This window comes from Takifugu flavidus, chromosome 3 (genome assembly GCF_003711565.1).
Source record: "Takifugu flavidus isolate HTHZ2018 chromosome 3, ASM371156v2, whole genome shotgun sequence".
Classification (NCBI taxonomy): domain Eukaryota; kingdom Metazoa; phylum Chordata; class Actinopteri; order Tetraodontiformes; family Tetraodontidae; genus Takifugu; species Takifugu flavidus.
Genome location: NC_079522.1, coordinates 10,810,616 through 10,829,661, shown reverse-complemented (window position 1 = coordinate 10,829,661; position 19,046 = coordinate 10,810,616). Strand labels below are relative to the sequence as shown.

Below are 19,046 nucleotides of genomic sequence, written 5' to 3'. Positions count from 1 at the left end.
TCACCTGTTTGAAACAGATGCAGTAATTAGCCCTGGAATAATCTCCCTTCTTCATCCTAGAGCTCAGTAACTGGATTAGCAGAGCTCTGGTGAGAGCAGCCTGTAAAACAACACAGCAACAGACATAAAAAAAAGAAAAAGAAAGACCACGGCAAAAGACAGCAGGAGCAGTGGAGTATATCAGGAACACTGGTGGCTCTTTTGGAGTTGTATTTTTTGTCTGTATGGATGCAAACAAAGAGGAGAGAGATCGACCACAGGACTGGACTTGTCCATTTATAGCTCAGATAATCTGTCCATATATTGCTTTGATCATCTCTTGTCTTGTTCCACTCTCTATAGATATAGGTTGTTAACTAGACTGCTAGCCTAGTGTTAGTTTGACACTTACATACAAGCACAATTTAGTTTTCCTCACTGCTGTATCCCTTTGATTTAATTTTGGATTCATTTTCGCAGGAATCAATGAATCGAAATTGTGATCTATGTTTAAGTAGTTTTTTCAGCTAAACTATTCAGTACTTTGATGTGTAAAGTCTAAATTGCATTCACACTGGTATTATAGTCCTGATAAATTTATTTTATATACTCTGACTAAACTTGACAGCTTGTCTTATTTAGGTGTCAAATTAGCTGCACCGTGTGATTTCGTTAAGCTTAAATCTTAGCACTACAATCGGCCAGCCTTGTTACATAATTACAACACTATTACTAATAGCCTAGCACAGCACACTGACTAATTTAGTTGTCATTTGTCTTATCCAAAACACAATCAATTGTATATCAGAGTATCAATATTCCATCTTATTGCTGTGATGAATTGATGCTCATTCCACATTTTTAATTTTCACCTGGGGTAAAGTTTAGCTTGATTGCAAGCTAACCAGGTGACTTTATATCAAACTTATTCAGGTATAGAATTAATTTATTGCTAAACCATATTAAGTCCTTTGTGCGTCGTCAAAAACTACCATATCAAGACTTTTGCAATGGATTCAGACCTTGAAAAAGCTGAAGAATTCTCTGACACAGAAGACCCCCTGAGCCATCTCAGTGTAGATGATGAAGAGGAGGAACAGGAGGGAGACGAAGAGAAGGAAGAAGAAGATGACGAGGAAGATGCAAAAATTTTCAATGCTTGGATGCTGAAATACAAGGGCGGGGAACATCATGAGAAACCAGAGAAAGAGGATGCTGAGGAAGAAGACCCAGAAACAGGACAGCTTGAAAGCGGAAGCACCACAGAATCCCCAGTGAAAATGAGGGCTGACCGTCGGGCTTCGCTGCCATGTCCAGTAAGAGAACACACCTAAATACCCTACGACTCAATATGGAAAAGATAAAACCGAGGAGCCATCTTGCTTTGATTTGTCTGAAGAAATTTACAATTTTAGCATCCACAGAAATTGAATGTAAAAGTATGCATCAATACAAGATCACACTAAATCTATGTGTGAAGTCATTTTCAAGTTGGATGACGATGCTGTCTTTTGAATTTTGATGTGCTAGGCCATTATGGGAATAACAGAGAACAGAGCATTATAATTACAAAAGAAACTGTTGACTATCAAATGCAGCTTGCACTCAACCTCAGACTGGCCTGGAGCTTGTTGGTAACTACAAGTCGCTAATTGGCCAATGTCGTTGAATTTTTCTGTGTTGTCCAGTCAGCACTTTCGTCCATACACCTGTCTCGTCTGCACTCATCCACGAGGGCCCCGGTGACAGCAAGCGTGCTGCTGCGACGGTCCTCATCACGGCGTCTCCTCCCATTGCCACAGGAAGCCACTGCCCCCACCCCCGAAAGAAGACCCTCTATCATCAGCACGATCCCTAAAACCATAGTAACAGAGAAGCGGGCCACATTCAGAAGACGCAACGTCATGTCACTGGTGGGTAAAAAGAACAATGGAAATGATTTGAACAAAAAGGAATTTACTTCATTCAACTTCTAACACAGACTTAAGGCCAAAATGGGCATAGGGTCATATGGCAAATCAGAATAAACAGTATTTCATGTTTCCTGTGCTGTGGAAATACATAGAATCAACTGTTGCATTAATTTACTTCCAATCTTATTACATAGGTGAACCATTTGGCGTCCAGATTTAATGTATAGTGTGATGATCAAAAAACTGAAAAAAAAGGAAAAGTGCTATTCAATGAACATCTACTTCACTTATTATATCGCCATCATCTGCCTGATGGAATATGACCACAAAGGACACCATCTACAGTTGTAAAATAAAACTAATATAGCCCAAATATTTGTTTTAGAAGTTACTGGAAAAGTCAGTTGTGGCCTCTGAATTCTTTGCTGATTCCTGGAAAGACCTGGAATTTTGCCTGTAACTACAGAAACTGTAACTTATTTTGAATTGGACAACTTAAGTTGGTCATCTTGTTCAAAGAGCACTGAGTTCATCTGGTTCATCAGTAATCCTGAGACAAAAAATACATGAGAATCCATTTGTTACTTTGGAATAATCTTTTTACAAAATTACTAATGCGTTGAAAGAAATAGAAGTCCTTGAAAAATGAAGTACCTTTAGATGGCTAATAATGTTTGTTGTCGCTCTAGTCAGATGGGCTCTATGCTTTCTATAAAATATGAATGAGCACGATTATTATCCTCTTATGTGAGCATAATTGCTAATTGGGGCTTTGAACAATTACATAAATGGCTTAAACATGCAGGCAATTACCAAATATGCAGAATAATTTTCTAATCCCTGACAAAAATATTCAAGCTTTTAGTGCTGCAAAATGTTCTTTTCCTGTGACCAGGCTGTAAACCAACCCCTGACAACATATAATTGTGGGTTCATTTTATGGGAAAATGTATTGAAGTTCAAGCATGATTAGCGGTTAGCAATGCAGTCACTAAAAAAACCTCTGTTTGCATGACAGAGCGATGCAGACAGCGTGTGTCTGATCTGTCACAATGACCTGAGTAAAGGAACCGGCGGCACCACAGAACTGCAGTGTTCTCACAGCTTTCACAAAGAGGTAACACACACACACACCTGGGCATCTTTTCACTTCTATTTTTGTGGACTTTCATAAGCATAATATACCCCCACAGCGCCTTATCCTGACACAAACAATCACAACTCACCCTAATCATTACTCTGACCTAAAGCCAGTTCTAACTCTAACCTTAAAACCACGTGTTAACCCTCAAACAGGCCCGTGAAGACCAGGCAAGCTGTCCTCCCTTCCTAAAAATGCTCTCACTTTGTCTCCATAGTGTATCCAGGAGTGGCTATGGAGGAAACAATTCTGTCCGACCTGTCGTGTCCAGGTGTCGATGCCACAGCCCGTCTTTTGGAGCTCCACTCGTGACAAAGTCCCCTGAAACATAGCACAGTCATAGTGCAGCGTGATGGATAAAAGGATAAAGATACATGACAAATTAATGCATTTAATAAGTGAATTTAAAATCTGTTCTAGATTTATAAGGATAGGGATCTGCAGGTGTCCATTATTTATAAATGTAGCAGTGACTATACAAATGATCTATTTTAAATTTAAACCACAGTAACCTCACTTGAGTCGATGTGCGCGTGTGTGTGTGCGTGTGTGTGTGTGTGTATGTGTTTGTGAGGGGGGGGAGGGTAGTGCTCTTTTAATGATTTCTTTATTTAATTACTAACTAATTGTTTTTACAAGTTTAGGAGAGTTGTCAAGATTTTTAAAGAAAGTTTAAGGAAAAACATATTGTCATTCTGGTGAAAACTACATTTCACCATGTTTTTATTGCAGGTATCAATAAATAAATATGTTGTGCTGCTACATTCCTGTTTGATTTCCTGTTTGATTTGTGAAACCCTGTCAAGATTTTGGAATTTTTTTTAAATTCTGAATTACATAGATGTAAAACTCACAACCAGCAGGTCAATTATGAGAAGTTTATGTGATGAGACAGAGACCATAGCACTCCAATCATAACAAAATGAGCTAGTCAGTAAATTCTGTCGGTAATTTGTAATTTTTCACAATTCATTTACATTAATTTTCATAATTAATTTACAATTTATTGATTGATCATTTTACTCTAAAGTTCCAAACCTGGGATGACGTAAAGAGAAGAAATTATCAACGTAATGTTTGAAGACTTTAGGTAAAAATTAAGGACAACTGACAAGGATGAATGAATAAAATAAGACTAATATTTTTATGTTTCATGTAACTTTTTTTTGGACAAAAGTTTGTCCTAAATTTGTGTCACCGCTCCCTTCGTAAACGTAATATTTGTATAGTGGTCAGAGGAGGAACTGCAGGCGGAAGTTCTGAAAAGTTGCTTTCAGTGACAATAATACTCGAGTGGCACGCGCAACATATCGGAACATTGATCGATCCAGTTGGGTTGTCCTGTCATCTCCAAAAGAGGTCGTTACCATGGATAAAGTAAAGAAAGTGGTGGGCCGTGACAAAGACGGAAAGACGGATGATGAAGCTGGTATTATTGAGGTGACAAGTTGATTTTATTTGCAGTTAATTCGCCGAATTGGCAATTCAATGATACTCCACCACCTGTGTTAAATACAGATAATTAAGTCTTTCTTTAACTGTTTGGGTCAACCCACACATACACTGTTTCAATCAATGGATTTATGCGCTGCTTTATCAAATAAAATAGGAAACAGCTCACTATACTTTAGTTTATTCTTCCACATATTTTATTTGTTTGACATTATTCATGGAAAGTGAAATACTTATCTATCGCATCGGTCTTCTGTCATGGTTTAAATTAGCTGTGCAGAAAATTTCTATGTAGAAATTTCTGAGATTCTTTTTTTGGGGGTGAAATGAGGTCTGGTGCCATATTCTATATATTAATCCACTAACCTTTTACCTGGATGTTTCTGTTCAGGGGAGCTCCCTTTACCCCAAGAATGACCTATGAAACATGATGAAATCATGTATCAACATCAGTTACAATATGATGATGATGCTGCTGCTGCTGCTGCTGCTGCTGATGATGATGATGATGATGATGATGAGGATGATGATGCTGCTGCTGCTGCTGCTGATGATGATGATGATGAGGATGATGATGCTGCTGCTGATGCTGATGATGATGATGCTGATGATGTTGATGTTGATGATGATGTCTTCACAGAGAGCCAAAGAGACATCCACGATGTCTTGTGGAACCAGGATGAAGGCTTTTGTCGTCTGTTTTTGTTTGGGCGTCCTGATGTGCTTCTTGGTGAGTCAGGGACAGTAACTCCTCTGCTGCTGCTGTGTGACAAACACTTTGGACTCTACTGCTCCAACTGTATTTTTGGAGGTATAATCCTGTCTGAGTGTTGCTCTGTTTCTATGGTGACAGGTTGGTTTTCATGTCGTAGTAATATTAGTTGGTATTTGTTGTGTCTGTCTGTATTTATTGTAGCAGTTTATTGGTGTACCTGTAACAATGTTCACGTGTGGCTGTATCCATGTTAAAGTTCTTACTCTCTTACTCTCTCCTTTCTTACTCTCTACATCCATGGAAACAATCTTTCTCTTCAAGTGTATCCACAGTAACAGCCTATTTAGTCACTGCATCCATGGTAACATTATTGTTGTTTGGCAGTCTATGGTGGCAGCCTTCCTTTCAGACTGTCTCTATCCATAGTAACATCATTCCCATCCGACTGTCTGTATCATTGTAGTGGCCTTCTTGTTTGACTGTTTGTGTCCAAGGTAACAGCCTTTCTGTGTTATCCAGGGTGTCTCTATGCTGTGGCTCCCAGGACTTGGTATTAGCATCTTTGCTGCCTTCTACACAGCAGGAAATGTCTTCGCTCTGCTGAGGTAACAACGGGAAAAAGAAAGATTTGCCCAACTGTTAAATATAAATACATGTATTAAAACTGAAACAAATCTCCAGCTGAATTTGACCCAACAAGATTACCCGTGATCCCAGAGATGTACTAAAAGTTTTTTTTAGAGAGAAACATTGTCCTCTAGTGGTGGATATCGGTAGTAAAGGCTTCCACACATCCAGAACGAATATAGAAAATGAGAAATCTCAGCATTCAAACTCTGGCATGATAATACAATTTAACGTACCTATTGCTATGATTATTACAATTATAGATCATTATATACTCATAATATTCATATTTGTTATAACGCTGCTCGCCTGGCGACAAGGACACAGTGGTACTGCTAATGTTTGGCAGCTTTTTGTTTTTAACATTGGTTTTTTAACATTGTTATTGGTTCGTTTGAGTATTACTGTTCTTTAAATTGTTGTTTACACTAAGATCATGGGCTACCATCCACTCTCAGTGTAGTAAACTACTACTACTTTTTGTACCAGGTCTTCCCTACCCGTGACACACAAGCCAACGTGGCTAGCAAAGCTGCGGTCACTTACAAGCCTTTCAGTTTATAGGAGTTAATAGTGGATGGGTCTGTAATGATTTACCCATTACGGCTCTTCTATCCTTGCTTCTAATTCTTGACTGTGAACGAGCTGTCCCCTATCTCCCTCAGCAGACAACGAACTGGTACAGCTGTGCAGAGAGTTCGTGCTCGCTCTCTAAATCAGTCTAATGTCTAATGTCCGGTTCATTCTATATAATTTTAATCCAGACAGCCGGTTGTATATTATTTTTTTTCCCTCCTCCCCAAAATTGAGGAGAGGCAGTCGTTCGCTTGATAAGCCTGGGTCGTTAATGTGAACACCTCAAAGATTCTGATGGCCTGAAGCTCAGTTGTCAACTTAAACTGAATGTTTAGCTTGTTAAATATCCAGTTGGTTGCAATTTAAAAATGCTGCAGGCAATATAATCAGAAATTATGGTTGCTCTTTAGTGCTGCTGTCAAAACTCCCCCGTTGAGCACATTGTCAATAACATGTGATAATTCGTTCTCTAATGCACGTTTGTAGTTACTTATGGAAACAATATCTTGATATTCTTCTACAAAAAAGTCAAAGGGTTGCAGAAGTCACCCAGCAACAACAGCAGCAGCAGCAGCTTACTTCTGTTTTTTATTCACAAAATAATAGCACACATAATAGCAGAGATCTCCTCTCTGCTTGCAATAAATATGTTCCATGAGTTTTTGACACCAAACATTGTTTGGAGCCCAAGAAGAGGAGTTGTCCCCGACTGCTGATGGAGATGGAGAGTCACATAGTGTCGCCGACCAGTATTGTTGTGCGAACGCCCCACAGATGTCAAGACTCCTGACCAGATGACATGAAAGTCTGAACAGCAGGATGACTCTGAGAATCATGGTGAACAAGGTCAAGGAGGACCCCCTTAAATGCAAAAGAGGAGCAGAGGAGGCAGGGAAGAGGGGAAAAAAGCCACCACACCATTCAGTCATTTTAGGCAACGTGCACTCTAGCTTGATGCATGAAGCTGCCATGAATACAGGGAGTCATGTTGATGGTGTTTACGGAAACATGGCTTGATGCTACTGGCACTCTAATCCAGTTGGAGGGCTTCACTTGTGTGCAGGCAGATAGAGTCTCCATCAGGGAAATCCAGAGGTTGGCGTGCATGCATGTATGTGAGGGACAACTGGTGCAAACATCTCAGCGAGGGAAACCTGCTGTGATCCGGGCATTGAACTGCTCACTTAATCTATGCATCTGCTGTATGGCCTTTCAAAACATAGCGCGCATCAGAGATCAACATGATGTGCGGAGCAGCAGAGAAAAACACAGAGCAAAAATCGAACAGAGCGTCAGCAGGAAGAAACCTTGAGCAGGACCAGGCTCATATGGGGAGACCCTCCTACTGCTGGCTGGCTGGGCAGAAAGATTAACGCTTGGTGCTCCGTCTGTCACCTGTCTCTGGAGAGTCACACCATTCCCATCAACAATCATTCCTACTCCAAAGTAGGCCTGTCACTCTAACTTGTGTAGTTATGAAGTGCTTTCAGAGCGTATAAATGATTGAGTCGCAGTGCTGAAGAAGTCTGCAGTGTATCCCGATTGGGTAGCAAACTTGGATGCACTAAAGGTATATGCTTGGGTTTTATTTGCAGATTTTAGCTCGGCCTTGGAGACAGACGCTTATTCAGAAGCTTAGTGAGATGAAAATGACCCCCCCTCTATTATTGAGAGATTTTACTCACTTTTAACAGAACACACAGGGTTCTTGACTGCCTCTCCATCGTAGAGGGACTGATTACTTCAAGGTCTGGTGAGAGACATCATCTCATCCTCAACACCACAAAAGCATAAGTGGTGATTTTTGACCCATTAGTGACAGTCATTGGTGACTGATCAGGTCTGATCCTTTAAGTATTTAGGAATTCACATGGATAACTTGCTGAAATGGAAGATTTATGTTGATGCTCTGTGTGCAATATTAGCCCACACGCTGCATTTTGTCCAAAGATTAGGACTGTTAGGAGTCAATACCGCAAACAAGACATCAGGTTATAATGCTGCAGTAGGAATTTTGACCAGATAAGTGATGGCAGCATGGTTTGGACCTCCTCACACTTGAATCGCCAGCTGAGGTTATAAAGCAGGTGTATACAGTGATGAAACGTAAAGGAAGAGGCAAGTATGCATGCTGACATTCTATATGTGTGAATCCTGCTGTCAACCAGGCACACAAGCTGTAGACGTTTGAAATAGTGTAAGGTTTGAAAACATCGCTATTGTTTTCTGTGAAAACGGTCATGAGCTGCGCATTATTTTAGATCCCAAGGAACAGAGGGGCAACGTTCAGCCAATTACTTTCAATTTAATAAGAAAGGGTTTGTTAACAAAATGCACACACACAAAAGAAATGGTCAGAAAACACGTGCAAGCAATTTGAGATATTCCATTAGTCATTTAGCTTAAATGGGTCGAGGTAAGGCTATATGACTAGCACCTTTGTTTAAATTGATAGTGAAGTAATTTCAAGGCAATGGAAGCCTTTTGCTCACTGTTGCTGAGCTGAGCAGTGATGTGGAGGGTTGAGGGTTCAAGCCCCAGTGCAGCCAAAACATGGAAGGTGTTCTGGTAGTAGGGTGAGGTGCCAAAACACCTTTGGAGCACTGCTGATGTACCCTTGAGCAAGGTACTGAACCCACAAATGATCATTTAGCTGAACTGGAGACAAATTAAAATCTCCATGGCCGAAGTTACCTTTTGAAATCTTTTTTTTTTAAAATTCCGCTAATATAAATTTAGTTGACCTGTTTTGAGAGTTCCGTCTTGATCACAGATGATGGTGAGACTGATTGTCCAGGGCAGATTTCCCTCTGGGGACAGTAAAGTTTATTTTGATATGATTGCTATCATTGTTCCGACTTTAGCATCACGTTCCTGGTTGGCCCGTGCAAGCAGCTGAAGTCGATGTGCGCCATCGAGAGAGCGTTTGCCACCATTCTGATGCTGGTGAGAACCCATCAACAATATGTTTCACGGAATCTTTATGGAAATCTTTCGTTTGTGTGAGAGTCAAATCTGCCCCAGTAACATCAGGGATGATCTCTGACATGCACGTTTCTGTGCAGGCCTTCATGGTGCTGACGGTGTTGGGTACTTTCTGGGTGAGAAATGCACACGCAAACACATACACACAAACACACACATAGCATAGTTTTGATCTTAATTTTTATATTTCCTCTTTTTAGTGGAAAATCATCACTTTATCTTTGATCTTTTGTGCCTGTCAATTTCTGGCCTTCACCTGGTACGAAACACACCACGCACACACGGCGCATGCACGCATTCCCACACACACAGGTGAAAAGTGACTGTTAGACATGTCTGATGCTGTTGTTGTGCACAGGTACGCGCTTTCATACGTTCCCTTTGCCAGGTAACACACACTCTTCTGTTCATATTAAAAATGCAATTTCATTATTGTAGAAACTCAGAGACCTTTATCCCGAACTAAAATGTCAACTAAACTCTAAACTCATCTAAACTCATGACCTAATGTTGACAGGGAATGCCTCCTCAAATGTTGTCGTTGCTGTTGCACCGTGTGACCAATCAGGTACAGTGAGGTTTCCATCAGGACTTCCAACTGCACACCTGTCGTAACCGAGCAAAGGGCAACAACAACAATGCTGATGGTTTGCTGAGCGACGAAGGTGTGGTCTTCGTCAGCAGCGTGGTGGGGGGTGTATAGGGACAAACTAGATCTGATCCACTTGTGTTCGTGCTCCTGAGCTTAGCGGTTTTAGCATCCTGGGCAGTTGCTACGCTGAACAATGTCAGATGAGCTCTTGGGAAGAAAACTAATGTGATTTAATGGGGAAATACAAAAAATATACTCTAAAAAAAATAAGTTATGTCTGTATGAAATTTCCTGTATTAACTTTTAGAAAATAAAATAAAGCAGTCTTTGACACTGTTCTACATTCGGATCTTATTTGTCTCCAAAACACAAACTCATAAATATGTCAATACATACATACACTCCCCACCTGCTTCTCGGGGTCTTACCTGGTTTTCTGAAATTTACCTCACAGAGACGTTTGCGTTTTCTTGCCTGTTAAGACTCTAAAGCCTGTAATCTCCGCCCGCCGCCGCTCGCTGATTAAAACACACACACAATCAAACGCACACGCTGCGTTTCAAAGGTGGCCGCCGCCGTCCGGCTATCATATGACAGTGCAGGCTGAGGGACAGAACTCTCCATGTGTTTCCAGATGTTCTCCATTTACATTTGACCTATTCTTCATTATCACGCTGATCTGAGCAGCTTATGCTGTTGTTCTTCAAGGAGTCATGTGACATTTGAACCTGCAGCAGGGGGCCTGCTTTATTTTCGCCCTTGTAGAATTGGCCAGACAAATTATTTATAATAACCCAATTTTAATTTTTTATCATGGTGTGAGGTTTACAGCTTTGTCAGCTGTAGAAATATAATTTTATGTGTTTTCAGACAAAAACCTCAGGGTGATTTTCCAGATTTAAGGAATTTTAAGATTTTAGATAAACAGAGGGGAAAAAAAGAATTGAAGTGACAAATACCATTTTGAGTCTGAGAGCAGACCTCTGAGCCCTTCCGTGCACCTGTGTGCACGTCATCATTTTCTCACTTAGTTCAGTTCACGTGAGTTGACATGAAAGACAAACTTATGATTTGAATGTCATAATTCCAGTTACAGTTAAAGGTTCAGTGAAAATGATGTGCGTGTGTGTGTGTGTGTGTGTGTGTGTGTGTGTGTGTGTGTGTGTGTGTGTGTGTGTGTGTGTGTGTGTGTGTGACAGAGCATGTGTGTCACAGAGCGAGAGAGAGAGAGGGAGTGAGGTAATGTCAGACTGATCTCCTCTGATTGTTTCTGAAACCTTCAGTTCCAGGCTGAGCGGAGACATCACATCAAAATTAACTCTTTGATTCGCTCAATATCTCTTTTTGATTCGATACTTTTGCCAATTACCATTTAAAAACTTAGCCCTGTTTTTCCGGATCCTTTCACATTTGGAGGGACGGACTCTGTCACAGGTAAGGCTTTGTTTTATTTTTTATGGGTTCAAATAACTTTTTGCTTATAATTTATTTTCAGGTAACATTATTGATATGTTGTGATGTCATATTTATATATTTGAAAATTTTTGATAGTTGCAAGTTTTTTGACATTTCAAATAAAATTAATATTCATGAATTTATACAGAAATATGATTACAGGCCATTTCTGAAAATTCAAAAGGCAAAAAGTTATTTCATTATGAATAAAGAAACCTGTATTTACAATGTTATCTTTTAAAAGCTACATTTAAATGATATAAATTAAAAATACCACGTGAAAGTACATGCTTTTAAGTTAATCAGTTATCCTGCATTTAAAGATAATAACTGTTGAAAATAAAGAAGGAACTTGTGGAAATGAGCAGGTTTTAGTTCTGCCGCTTTTCAGTTGTATTGAAAACCTGACCCATCAGTCGACTATTAGACTGTCAAAGATTCTGGAAAAGCAGTTTTTCAGTTTGTTTCTTCTCAAGCGAGTTGAGAACTCAGCAGCTAATTGCCTGATAATTACAATAATGACAGAATATGGTCTTATCCAGTCTTTGGGTTTGTCCAGATGAAGGTTGAGGGCTCGCAAGAGAACAGGGAGTCTGGTTCTCTGTCCTACCAGAACCTCAGAGGTCACACCGGTGGAACACCCGCATGCAGCCCCGGCTCAGACGAACGCTGCATGTCCCGGCTGCTGAGCGCCGTGGAGAGCGAGCTGGAGGCTGGGCGCCAAAAAGGCGACCCGACGGAGAGAGAGCTGAGGGTGATGCTGGAGGATGTCGAGCTGTGGAGGAAGTTTCAGCACATCACCAACGAGATGATCGTCACCAAGAACGGACGGTGGGTGCAACTTTTTACAGCGTTCATCACCCATATTGAGCCGGACTGAAGTCAGAGACCAGTTCACCCACTGGGATGTTAAAATCCACAGAAAAAGGAGTCTGGTCGTCTCACACCTTGGTTTAATTAAGCAGGTTTCTATCAGCAGCTTAAAAACCAGAAGGACAAACCCAGCGCTCGTCTTTATATCCAGTTCCAAAAATAAAATACTCCTCAAATTCACTAAAAATCCATCGATTCCTTCTCATGGCACAAATTAAACTCTCGACTGTCTGCGCGTCTCTTCAGCTACGTGTCATTCCATAGAAATTTATCATTGTACCTTTTAGGTTGATTTCCATGTCTCTAATGATATACATTCACATACATACAGTACATACATACATGTACATATATACATATTTTTAAATTATATTTAAATATATGTGTAAATATGCCACTTAAAATAATTTAGAAGCACATTTTGAGCTGCTTTTGTGTTCAGGATGTCTAACAAACCCACAAATACTTTTATGTTAATCATAATTTTGACATAACAAAAGCAGCTGACTTGGCTCCAGATCGGTGAACCCTCTGATCCAAATAATTCATTAGCTGTGATAGTATCTGTTAGCATCTGCATCTGTTTTTAAATTAATCTGTTCCACATTCAAGGCTGGTCAACCAGTCACACCCCTGCAGGTGCAAAACCCTCCATTTACACCCACAGAGCGCCACTTCAGCTTCTGTTACTGATGGAGAGCAGGATGTTTGTTACACTCATTGAAACTTTCAGAGAATTATTGGTTTTTTTAACAGTTGCAGAGGAAAAAGCAGCAGTTGTTCCAGAGTTAATGTTACGGTTTGTCCTCGGACGCTTCGGTACATTTCTCGAATTATCCTCGAGGTTAGCAAAGCAGTAATTTAATTTCTCAAAAAACTCCGTAAAAACAGCAAAACAACTGTGGATTGCCTGCAAAACATCTTGCTCAAAATCCTTGGTGCCTCTCTTCAATGTAAATACCTGTGTTCATGAACATGTCAGAGCCATCACATTGAAAGTCCTTGTGTGAAGATAAGGCAGTCAAATTGCTTAGTCGTGCCATCAATATACCAGTGTTGTCTTGAGGGATGTTCTAATGGTGGCCGCATTATTAGAAATTTTATGTTACACCTCAGCGTATGTGGAAGATTGATTTCAAGCGACTGGACAAGATTCCTATTCATATTTTGACTGCGTGTACTGTAATTTGTAGACAGACCATTTCATTCAACATAAAAAGGAAAAAGAAATTGTAAACGTAGGACAATCTCCTGAGGGAAACCTTCCTTGCAGTGCTGCGGGTTTTCCTTCACCTCTGTTGGGCTGCATATTCTCACCCACGCCCCAACAAATATCTTTTCTTGTGATGAGTGATGCAGGAAAGAATCTTTTAGATGGTTTTATCCAGCCTATGCAGAATCTGCTGTGATGCCGTCAGCTGCTGCATCCATGGCAGCCAGAAGGGTCATTTGTGTTCGATCCGATACTTTGCATCTCTGCGCTGAGAAAATAAATCTGTAATGTGCTTAAGGCATGGAGAGTAGGGTGAGAGGAACTCCACCAGCATCCCGTTGACATCGTTTTCAAAGATGATGTCGTCCACTATAATGGTACTATTTATCTCGCTTAAAGGAGACGGGCGAGGAGACGCGCTCGGCAAACACGCTGCCGTCTCGAGGAATGTTCGTCCCCACCTGAAGCCGCTGAAAGGCTGTAATACAGCCGGCATGTGGGTGCTGCTGTAACTCAGCCATACAATTAAACAGAGAAGAATTGGAGTCTGGGTCTATGTGTAAAGCACCGTATCCGATTCTGAATCATCCAGAGCACATAAAAGTTTGCCGTATACTCCCGCTGTTTCTGCGTGGACAGGACCTGCGTGTCATGCCATTGGTCCAAATGTGACAAGGGGCCCTCTACCCCCCCGTGACATTGCGTTGAAGTCAAATGTGAAAAATATAGTAGTGCAAAACATAAAATTAAATAAGATAAAATGTCAAGTGTAAAGTGTAAAGTGTACTTCCTGTGCAATGTAAAGTGGAGTACTACGACATGAAGCATAGCTCAATGGATGCAGGACACAGCAGCCTCACTCCACTTCCTCGTCTTAACCAAAAGGCCATAAGAAGATTGAACAAGTGGTTTTAAGAATTTCAATTCTGAAACTTACTAATCTGAATGAGGAAAACTTTAATTATGTTAAAAGGACTATGGCAAAAAAGTAATTTCGTGCTAGTAGTAATAATGATAGCTGATTGACAGCTGCTGTCCCAGATGTGCTGGTTGTGTCAGTGATTGAAAATGCAAAGGGAAAATATGATGTGTTTTGTTCGTGCAGCCGGATGTTTCCAGTGCTGAAGATAAGCGTGTCGGGTCTGGACCCCAGCTCCATGTACTCTTTCCTGCTCGACTTTGTTCCGGCCGACAGCTGCCGCTGGAAGTTTGCGAACGGCGAGTGGGTGACAGCTGGCCGGGCGGAGAGCCTCAGAGAGGGGCGGGGTCACAGCAGCATCTACATCCACCCTGACTCCCCCAACTTCGGAGCTCACTGGATGAAGGCCGCAGTGACCTTCAACAAGGTCAAACTTACCAACAAGGTCAACGGTGGAGGACAGGTGTGTCACTTTTCCTCAAATTATGAGTCAATATTTGGGGTGGGGGGGGGTCCTGAGTTGAAAGAAACGATCAAAGGTTTTTCAGATTGACCCTGTGAGTGTTGCAGAACTGCAAACTGATCTAGACCCTCTTACTAGGAGTTTTCTTTGACCATCCTTTATCCAGGCAGACTGGCTGGTGGAAAATTGTTTGTTTTTATTCTCTTTTATGATATTTTTATCTTTCTTTTGATTTTCTCCTTCACCTTTTCCTATTATGTTCAGCCAAATCTTAAAACTCTTCTTCTTCATTCACTTCATGACTGCACTCTCTATTTCAAGAACCTTTCTTCGTCTTTTGTCTCCCTCTCCTCTCCCCATAATGTATCAGAATGGGTGAGAGACTACTACCTGTCATTAACCACTCCAGTCCCTCTCCTGCCTCACTTCACCTGCTTGCACCCCTCGTAACCACGGGAACAGGATAAGCAGCTCTTAATTGGTTGGCAGCACTTTAATGCACTTCCTGTGGAGAGCTGTTCTCCAGTTAGAGAGGCCTTCACACACACACACACACACACATGTACACACACACACATGTACACACACACATGCACACACACACACACACACACACACATGCTCAGTACTACAAAATTGGTGATAATTTTGTTTGTATTTACCCCATTAGGCGTCAGACACATTCACACACACATTGGTCAGAAATGCAGAAATGCAAAGTTGGAACAGAGCGCTCACCCATAATGAAATAATTACCCATCTTATTTGTACATTATGGTAATTATGTTTTTACTGGAAAATTAATTTCCACATCATGTTTCAGATGGATGGGTGAGTGAGAGGTAAACTATATTCGAACACACATGCTCCTGCCTAATGCGGGCACTTCCAGTGTACCTGGAACACACACACACACACACACACACAACACACACACACACACACACACACACACACACACACACACACACACACACACAGTGTTGGGGTCAGATGTGAAGCCAGCCTCTCAATCTGAATAGGAAATGTTTGTTTATCTAAGTCCAGTGTGGAACTGGGACCGGTTAATTGGGCCTCATTAGTTAAGGGAGGTGGAGAGGGTTAATGGTGAAATGGACAACAGATGGATAAAAGAGTGTTTGGGCCAAAAGACAAAGATGGCTTCATTCCATCTACTCTCCCCTGTATGTTAGACTTCATGAAACCCATTTACAGTACTATCTCAAAGTCACTGGTATGAATGGATAGAAACAGGTACAAACAGGCATTCTAACCAAAGGTAAACCATTAATAAATGTGATTGTCTTCAGATCATGTTGAACTCTCTCCATAAGTACGAACCACAGCTCCACATTGTGTGTGTTGGGTCTCGCCATCGCCTGGTCTCCAACGTCTCCTTCAAAGAGACCCAGTTCATTGCTGTCACAGCATATCAAAATGAAGAGGTACAGTCGCTTTTCATGCACCAACTTTTACACATACATATCAATCTGACATCTTATGCTTTAGATTTCTTTTTGATGTTCTGTTTTCATCCAGATTACTGCTCTGAAGATCAAATATAACCCCTTTGCTAAAGCTTTCCTGGATGCTAAAGAGAGGTGAGGTCTTAGCAGTGATCATCAGTGCTAGTTTTTCTTTATCAAGCACCTTTAGCGTTCAGCTGGAGCTAAAATATGTGACTGTATTGGCTTAATAAATGTGTAAAAAGCCAATCAGGTGATTATGAACTGCCCAGAACTCTCTAGTCAGACTCATTTGGAGCAATGTGACAAATGAGAAAGATACAGAAACAAAACACACACACACACAAGAACATGTCATGAGTTTGTTTTATCCACGACAGGAACACAGGGGTGCGGGGACTACCTGAATCACAGGAATGTCACGCTGGGATTCAACCATGTGAGTCAGTGTTCAAAAGTCTTAATTAACATTGATATATCTTAAAGAATGTTAATGAGTGATTAACTGACATCAAATTAAACTTTATTTAATGCCTCTTAACTCATTGATAATTAAGAATGATTGATCAGGTCGATCTGTGTGTGTGTGTGTGTGTGTGTGTGTGTGTGTTTGTGTTTGTGCATGTGGGGGGGGGGGGGGGGGGGGTTGTCATACATCTCAGACTGGTCAATGTGCGCCACTGGAGGAAGTGCAGCTTTTCCTTACAATGTCAGCCTCCCGCTGACATCACACCATCACCACGGATACAAACACCACAGCAGTTTCCAGGGGCGACACACACCTTACCCGACTGCCTACCTGCCCCACCGTGCTCATGCCTCAGGTAAACGTGTGATTGGACGTAAACACCTTGTAAAATATTTAAATAAATATTAAAGGATCATCTGTTTGGCCAGTTTGTTTGCCGGACAGTGTTCAGGCCTTTTCAGATGGGTGGAGCAGCTCCTCCCCTCGTCCTGTCTCCTCCTCTTCCTCCTTATCCTCCCCAACCTCCCTCCCTTTGTTCAGCGCTGCTCCTTCCTCACCACCTCCTCACCCTCACAACTCCAGGTAAGATGCCTCAAAATGTAATCAGAGTAGAACATAGTAAAACTCCGATTGAGGTCATGTTTCTGTTCAGTCAGTATCCCTCTGTGTGGGCAGCTGGATGCAGCGAGCTAAGCCCCTCCCATTCTCCATGCTCCACCGACCATGGACCACTAAGTAGTGAGAGCTTCATGCCTCCAAATAACAGCCGAGTTGATGGTGCTGGATGGCTGCCTGGCTCCACCCACTCTTTTTAGAAAGGATTGGATCGGTTGAACACATTTGTCACTCACTGTCTATGATCGTTTGTACATAGAGATAAACACATATACCTTACACTGCTGTGGTCCAGTAGAGCAAACTAGAATAGGCCGTTATTAAAGATTGGTGACGAGTTGCCATCCTGGACACTAAACAAGATCCACTGAAGGCTGCTTTTGTCTGAGAACTGAAAGATGTTGTGACTTGTGCTGTAAACACTAGCATCATTTAGTAAATACACTTTCCCAATAAGTTGGTAAGACTAACAAATGACCCATCCAATCCTGACAGTAATAAATCCTTGGGTCAATAAATGTACAATATTTCCCAAACACTACATTTGGTGTAAATATGAATAATGCCGTGATGACCTTTTCAACACAGTGGCGTTCCTTAAGGTTTAACTGCTTGGCTTGAACTCTGACAAGACCAGTTTATTGTTGAAGAAAATGTAATAAAACACATGAGAATTTCATATATTAAATGGTCTGTTTTGTCATTTACTGTTTTCACATGAGAGACAAAGTACAGAAGGATATTGTTGCCACACAACTATCACATTATTTCGACCCATTTTCTCATATCTGTCCTTTACATTTAAAACATGATTTTCACGTGTTTAATGCAAAAATCACATTGATATGTAAAAACAACTTATTTTAATACTGTATAACATGATAGTTTATCCTAACAATGCGATATTTTGAAATAACGTGACAGTTTCTCCTTTTAAATCCGACACTGAGCATTTTCCTGCCACAATATGCTTTGGTAACAGAGAGACAAGCCGACCAGTTCAGAAGTGCAGCAATCACCACACCTGCTGTTCTGTTTCTCCAGTCAACCTAATGCTCCATCATTACCACTTATTATTATTAACTTGTGAACTAGACTCCAACATACACTTTCTCCTTCACCTGGAGTAGGCAATACGTCTGTCTCCTACGTTAGCAAGTGTTTCTGGCTGTGTCCAGAATGAATATTTTGGCATCATCAACGCCTTTGCTCATGGCGTATGCAAATTGGAGAGGGTCAGTCCGAGTTAGCTATGCTGATGATGTGCTGTTTAACAATCCTCTCCATAGCCTTCATCACAAGAGAGGTGAGAGTCACAGGTCTAAATTTGTTGAGTACCTTGGTTGTGCACTTCTTGGGGATGAGGATGACTATAGGGTGAGAGGTGTTTGAGAATATTCCATTTATCAAGTGTCAGGTTTAACAACAACAGTATGTTTATTGAAACACAAATTATTCACAAAGTACTTTACAGGACAATAGGTACACGAAAGAGACATCAAAACAGGTGATCATAAAAATCACCCTTAACTGCAAGCCTGTCTAAACAACAGCGAAGTGCACAAGTGGCAAAGCTTTCCAGTCTTCGGGCAA

At 41.1% G+C, this 19,046-nt stretch overlaps 3 protein-coding genes and 1 long non-coding RNA gene across 8 annotated transcripts; 3 read left to right on the top strand and 1 right to left on the bottom strand.

Annotated features, from left to right (window-relative positions):
* Positions 1 to 4: 4 nt before the first annotated feature.
* Positions 5 to 3,333, bottom strand: LOC130523037 (uncharacterized). Its single transcript, XR_008949782.1, has 3 exons — positions 3,238 to 3,333; positions 1,002 to 1,833; positions 5 to 100 (listed from the first exon to the last, which is right to left on the bottom strand). It is a non-coding gene; the product is annotated as an uncharacterized LOC130523037 (long non-coding RNA).
* On the top strand, positions 100 to 3,795 carry si:ch211-207l14.1 (histone H3.v1). Its single transcript, XM_057027974.1, has 4 exons — positions 100 to 1,295; positions 1,668 to 1,892; positions 2,911 to 3,009; positions 3,251 to 3,795. The coding sequence occupies exons 1-4, from the start codon at positions 990 to 992 to the stop codon at positions 3,356 to 3,358; spliced, it is 738 nt and encodes a 245-aa protein (XP_056883954.1). The 5' UTR covers positions 100 to 989; the 3' UTR covers positions 3,359 to 3,795.
* A 487-nt stretch (positions 3,796 to 4,282) lies between these two features.
* Positions 4,283 to 10,321, top strand: LOC130523034 (vesicle transport protein SFT2A-like). Of its 2 annotated transcripts, none has more exons than XM_057027976.1 (8): positions 4,283 to 4,473; positions 5,126 to 5,215; positions 5,720 to 5,805; positions 9,268 to 9,349; positions 9,469 to 9,504; positions 9,589 to 9,647; positions 9,747 to 9,776; positions 9,957 to 10,321. In XM_057027976.1, the coding sequence occupies exons 1-8, from the start codon at positions 4,402 to 4,404 to the stop codon at positions 10,042 to 10,044; spliced, it is 543 nt and encodes a 180-aa protein (XP_056883956.1). In that variant the 5' UTR covers positions 4,283 to 4,401; the 3' UTR covers positions 10,045 to 10,321. The 2 variants fall into 2 exon arrangements, with proteins under 2 accessions (XP_056883956.1, XP_056883958.1); XM_057027978.1 differs by having other exon boundaries at positions 4,284 to 4,473; positions 9,906 to 10,321.
* A 140-nt stretch (positions 10,322 to 10,461) lies between these two features.
* On the top strand, positions 10,462 to 18,141 carry tbx19 (T-box transcription factor 19). Of its 4 annotated transcripts, none has more exons than XM_057027962.1 (9): positions 10,462 to 11,414; positions 11,995 to 12,266; positions 14,627 to 14,903; positions 16,214 to 16,348; positions 16,443 to 16,504; positions 16,750 to 16,808; positions 17,032 to 17,193; positions 17,267 to 17,420; positions 17,491 to 18,141. In XM_057027962.1, exons 2-9 carry the CDS (start codon positions 11,995 to 11,997, stop codon positions 17,651 to 17,653), a joined length of 1,284 nt encoding a protein of 427 aa, XP_056883942.1. In that variant the 5' UTR covers positions 10,462 to 11,414; the 3' UTR covers positions 17,654 to 18,141. The 4 variants fall into 4 exon arrangements, with proteins under 4 accessions (XP_056883942.1, XP_056883943.1, XP_056883945.1 ...); XM_057027963.1 differs by having other exon boundaries at positions 11,978 to 12,266; XM_057027965.1 differs by having other exon boundaries at positions 17,495 to 17,665.
* Positions 18,142 to 19,046: the final 905 nt, after the last annotated feature.

Excerpts from the sequence above, each read along its gene's own strand:
- LOC130523034 (XM_057027976.1), top strand. The coding sequence starts at position 4,402 with ATGGATAAAGTAAAGAAAGTGGTGGGCCGTGACAAAGACGGAAAGACG. Across the intron at positions 4,474-5,125 it reads ATGAAGCTGGTATTATTGAG|AGAGCCAAAGAGACATCCAC; the intron begins GTGACAAGTTGA and ends ATGTCTTCACAG. Across the intron at positions 9,350-9,468 it reads TTGCCACCATTCTGATGCTG|GCCTTCATGGTGCTGACGGT; the intron begins GTGAGAACCCAT and ends GTTTCTGTGCAG.
- si:ch211-207l14.1 (XM_057027974.1), top strand. The coding sequence starts at position 990 with ATGGATTCAGACCTTGAAAAAGCTGAAGAATTCTCTGACACAGAAGAC. Across the intron at positions 1,296-1,667 it reads GGGCTTCGCTGCCATGTCCA|TCAGCACTTTCGTCCATACA; the intron begins GTAAGAGAACAC and ends TGTGTTGTCCAG. Across the intron at positions 3,010-3,250 it reads CTCACAGCTTTCACAAAGAG|TGTATCCAGGAGTGGCTATG; the intron begins GTAACACACACA and ends TTGTCTCCATAG.
- tbx19 (XM_057027962.1), top strand. The coding sequence starts at position 11,995 with ATGAAGGTTGAGGGCTCGCAAGAGAACAGGGAGTCTGGTTCTCTGTCC. Across the intron at positions 16,349-16,442 it reads CAGCATATCAAAATGAAGAG|ATTACTGCTCTGAAGATCAA; the intron begins GTACAGTCGCTT and ends GTTTTCATCCAG. Across the intron at positions 16,505-16,749 it reads TTCCTGGATGCTAAAGAGAG|GAACACAGGGGTGCGGGGAC; the intron begins GTGAGGTCTTAG and ends TATCCACGACAG.